General features: G+C 52.4%; 1 protein-coding gene across 1 annotated transcript; it reads right to left on the reverse strand.

The window, feature by feature from the left end:
* Positions 1-1,918: 1,918 nt before the first annotated feature.
* LOC310648297 (uncharacterized protein) lies at positions 1,919-2,416 on the reverse strand (the record flags this gene model as incomplete). Its single annotated transcript, XM_083376063.1, has 1 exon — positions 1,919-2,416. One exon carries the CDS (start codon positions 2,414-2,416, stop codon positions 1,919-1,921), a length of 498 nt encoding a protein of 165 aa, XP_083232189.1.
* Positions 2,417-3,667: the final 1,251 nt, after the last annotated feature.

Genomic DNA, 3,667 nt, shown 5'->3' on the forward strand with positions numbered 1-3,667 from the left:
AGCTCTTGTGTGTTTACTATTAAATCTTGGCAGAAGCCTTTTAGCCTTGGACGCTTTCCAGTCTCTTCTTTTGAAATAGGGGTTGAGAGAAGAGGGCTGGTTCAGAACAATCCCCTGCCACTACCCACGACACTTCGGATGCCGGGTATCCCTTCCAGAGCAGTAAATATTGCACCCTACCCCTCCGCATCCTGGAATAAATGATTTCCTGTACCTCATGATAGTCATCATGTACGGGTCCAGGGCGCTCCTTCCCCACCACCCCTGCAGTCACAGGAGCCGGTTTCAACAGACCGCTGTGGAATACCGGGTGGATCTTGCCAAGGAACTTGGGCAGCCTAAGCCGTACTGTCACTGGGTTGATGATCTGGGTAACCTGGAATGACCCTATAAACCTTGGGCCTAACTTCCTACCCGGTAAACGCAGTTGCAGGTACTTCGTAGACAAATACACCCAGTCCCCAACCTTAGGGGTGTGGAAAGGCTGCCATTTTTTATCTGCCTGCTCCTTGTGTGTGCTAGCAGCCCTCTTCAATGCTTCCTTGGTTGCTTTCCATACCCCCTCCATTTGTGCCATCCATTCCCTGGGTTGACAGGGGGGACCCGTCTCCTGACTGTACTTGGGGATAGGAAGAAAGTCGTATCCCAACACCACCTTGAACAGGGGGTAGCCGGTACTGCTATGGACCGCATTGTTGTGAGCCACTTCTGCGAATGCCAGCAGGTCCACCCAGTCCGTTTGCTGGTACGACACATAACTCCGTAAGTACTGCTCCACCGTGGCGTTAGCTCTTTCAGCCGCCCCGTTGGTACAGGGATGATATCCGGAACTTAAACCCTGGGACGATCCAATGAACTGGACAAACTCCCGCCAAAACGTGGCCGTAAATTGAACCCCTTGGTCCGAAATGATCTGCCTGGGTACGCTGTGTAAGCGGTAAATATGTGTCAGAAACATCCACGCCAAACGCCGGGCCGACAGCAGTCCTCTAAATGGCACGAAGTGAGGCTGTTTTGAGAACAGGTCCACAACCGTCCATATAACTGTATAGCCTCAGGTTTCCGGTAGCTCCACTATAAAGTCCATGGTTATATCCTGCCATGGCCTGCAGGGATCGGCTACTGGCTGCAGGAGTCCTAACGGTTTGCCGGGCCAGGGTTTGGAGGTGGCACAAATGTGGCAGCTCTTTACATACTCCTCAATAGTTCTTTTCATGCCTGGCCACCAAAATTGCCGTCGTGCCAGGTGCAGTGTCTTCAAAAAACCAAAATGACTGGCTTGTTTTGCATCATGACACTTATGCAGCACGGCGGCTCTGAGGGGTTGCGGTATATACAGTCTGTCTCTGTACCAGGCCAGTCCGTCCTTCAGGGTTAAAAGGTTAGGATGTTGACGTACCCAAACATCCTCCCTGAGTGCTTTCCGTAAACGATGTGATACATCATCCAGTTCCTCACACCCCGTGGCTTTTTTTAAAAAATCCCATTTATATCCCGCCCTTCTCCGAAGACTCAGGGCGGCTTACAATTTAAAGCACAAATCAATGTGCTTAGCTTGTATCGCTTCCGGTTCACAGGGGGGTATGATGGCCTGTACCACTTCCTCTCTATGGCTGTCATATTGTACCAGCCACAAGAGCGCATCCGCCAAGAAGTTTTTCCCCCCTGGTACGTACTTTAAGGTGAACCTGAAACGTCGGAAGTACAAAGCCCATGGGACGTGCTTAGGGGCCAACTTCCTGGGTGACTGCAAGGCCTCTAAGTTTTTGTGGTCCGTCCACACCTCAAAAGGTTTTTCCCCTCCCTCCAGGTGGTGACGCCATGTCTCCAACTCCCACCGGACAGCGAAGGCCTCTTTCTCCCAAATGGCCCAGGCCCATTCGGTAGCCGTTAGTTTCTTTGACGCGTATGCACATGGTTATAGTGTACCACTGCTGTTCCGTTGCAGCAGAACGGCTCCAACTGCTACATCACTGGCATCCACCTGAACGATAAAAGGTGCGGTAGCATCGGGGTGTAACAGAACAGGTTCTCTGGCAAACATCCTTTTCAATGACTCAAATGCCTGTTGACATTCGGCAGACCATGCCACTTTCAATCCTGGACGCAGCTTCATGGACAGTTGCTTGGTCTGTAGCAAGTCCATCAGTGGCAAAGCAATTGCAGCGTGGGATGGGATGAATTGCCGGTAGAAGTTGGCGAACCCCAGAAAGCTCTGCAGTTGGCGTCGCGTCCTTGGTGCTTGCCACTGCAGTACTGCTTTCTTGGGGTCCATTTCGATCCCGGCTGCCGATATCCGATAGCCCAGGTAGTCCAATCTGGAGGTATGAAACTCACACTTTGTGAGCTTCACGTACAACCGGGCCTCTAGGAGTTTTCCTAATACCTGCCGTACCAGGGCAATATGCTCCTCCATGGTCTCTGAATAGATTAAAATATCATCAAGGTACACGAGAACCCCTCTATACAGGTGTTCATGCAATACCTAGTTTATTAACTGCATGAACACCGCAGGAGCCCCTTGAAGACCAAACGGCATCACTTAGAACTGGAATCTGCCAAGAGGGCAATTAAATGCCGTTTTCCACTCATCACCCCTCTTGATCCGTACTTGGTAATAGGCTTCTCTCAGGTCCAACCGGGTGAACACCCTCCCTTGTGCCAGATGGGCCAACATGTCCTTCATTAGGGGTAGTGGGTATAAATGCTCGACGCACACTGCGTTAACCCCACGGTAATCCACACATAATCGGAGAGTGCCGTCCTTTTTTTCCCTAAAGAGGACAGGTGCTGCCATCCTGGAACACGCAGGCTGGATGAACCCTCTTGCCAGGTTTTTATCTATGTACCACCACAACTCCTGCATCTCTCTCGGTGCCGTGGCGTACATTCGCGGCTTGGGCAATTTAACCCCCGGATCCAGTTCAATTGCACAATCCGTGGTGCGATGGGGCGGTAGGAGATCACACTCATGTTCGTTGAAGACCTCCAGTAAATCGGAATACTCTGGCGGCACTTGGACCTCTGTCCCGGACCCAGCCCCGCAGACCTTATCTGTAACTGGCCTTTTTCCTTCCACACGTTCATGGTCTGGGGGCTGGGGCCCCATCCCGAGGCGCAGGTGACGACAACCCCCCTCCCACCAGATGGTCAGGCCCCATTTATCTAACCACGTAAGACCCAGAATGACCTCCTCAGTCATGGTGGGCACCACGATAAACCGCAACAGTTCCCAGTGGTCCCCCATTTCCAGGCGTACGGGTTTGGTTACATGCGTGATGGTTGCACCCCCCAGGAGAGACCCATCCACCTGTTGAAAACGTATAGGAGCTTTCAACCGCACCACCGGTATACCGACTTTGGACACCACGTTTTGGCTAATTAGACAGCGGGTGCTACCGGAATCAATTAAGGCTTTAAACCCCATGTTGTCACATGTGTTGGGATTCACCAATGATATCGGGACTGTTAAGGGGCATACAGGTGCACTTACCATTGGGTCCTCTTCCTGTTCCTCGGCTCCGTCGGTATCAGCTAGGTCCACCTCTGTCTCGGTCTGGGTGTTTTTCCTGGGAGGCACACCCGGAGCTTGACGTGCAGCACGGGAGCGCTCCACAGACCGTCCAGGGGAAACACCTCATGCTGGCGTTGTGCCAGCCGCTGTCCG

This window comes from Vipera ursinii (genome assembly GCF_947247035.1).
Source record: "Vipera ursinii genome assembly, chromosome: W".
In the NCBI taxonomy this organism is placed as follows: domain Eukaryota; kingdom Metazoa; phylum Chordata; class Lepidosauria; order Squamata; family Viperidae; genus Vipera; species Vipera ursinii.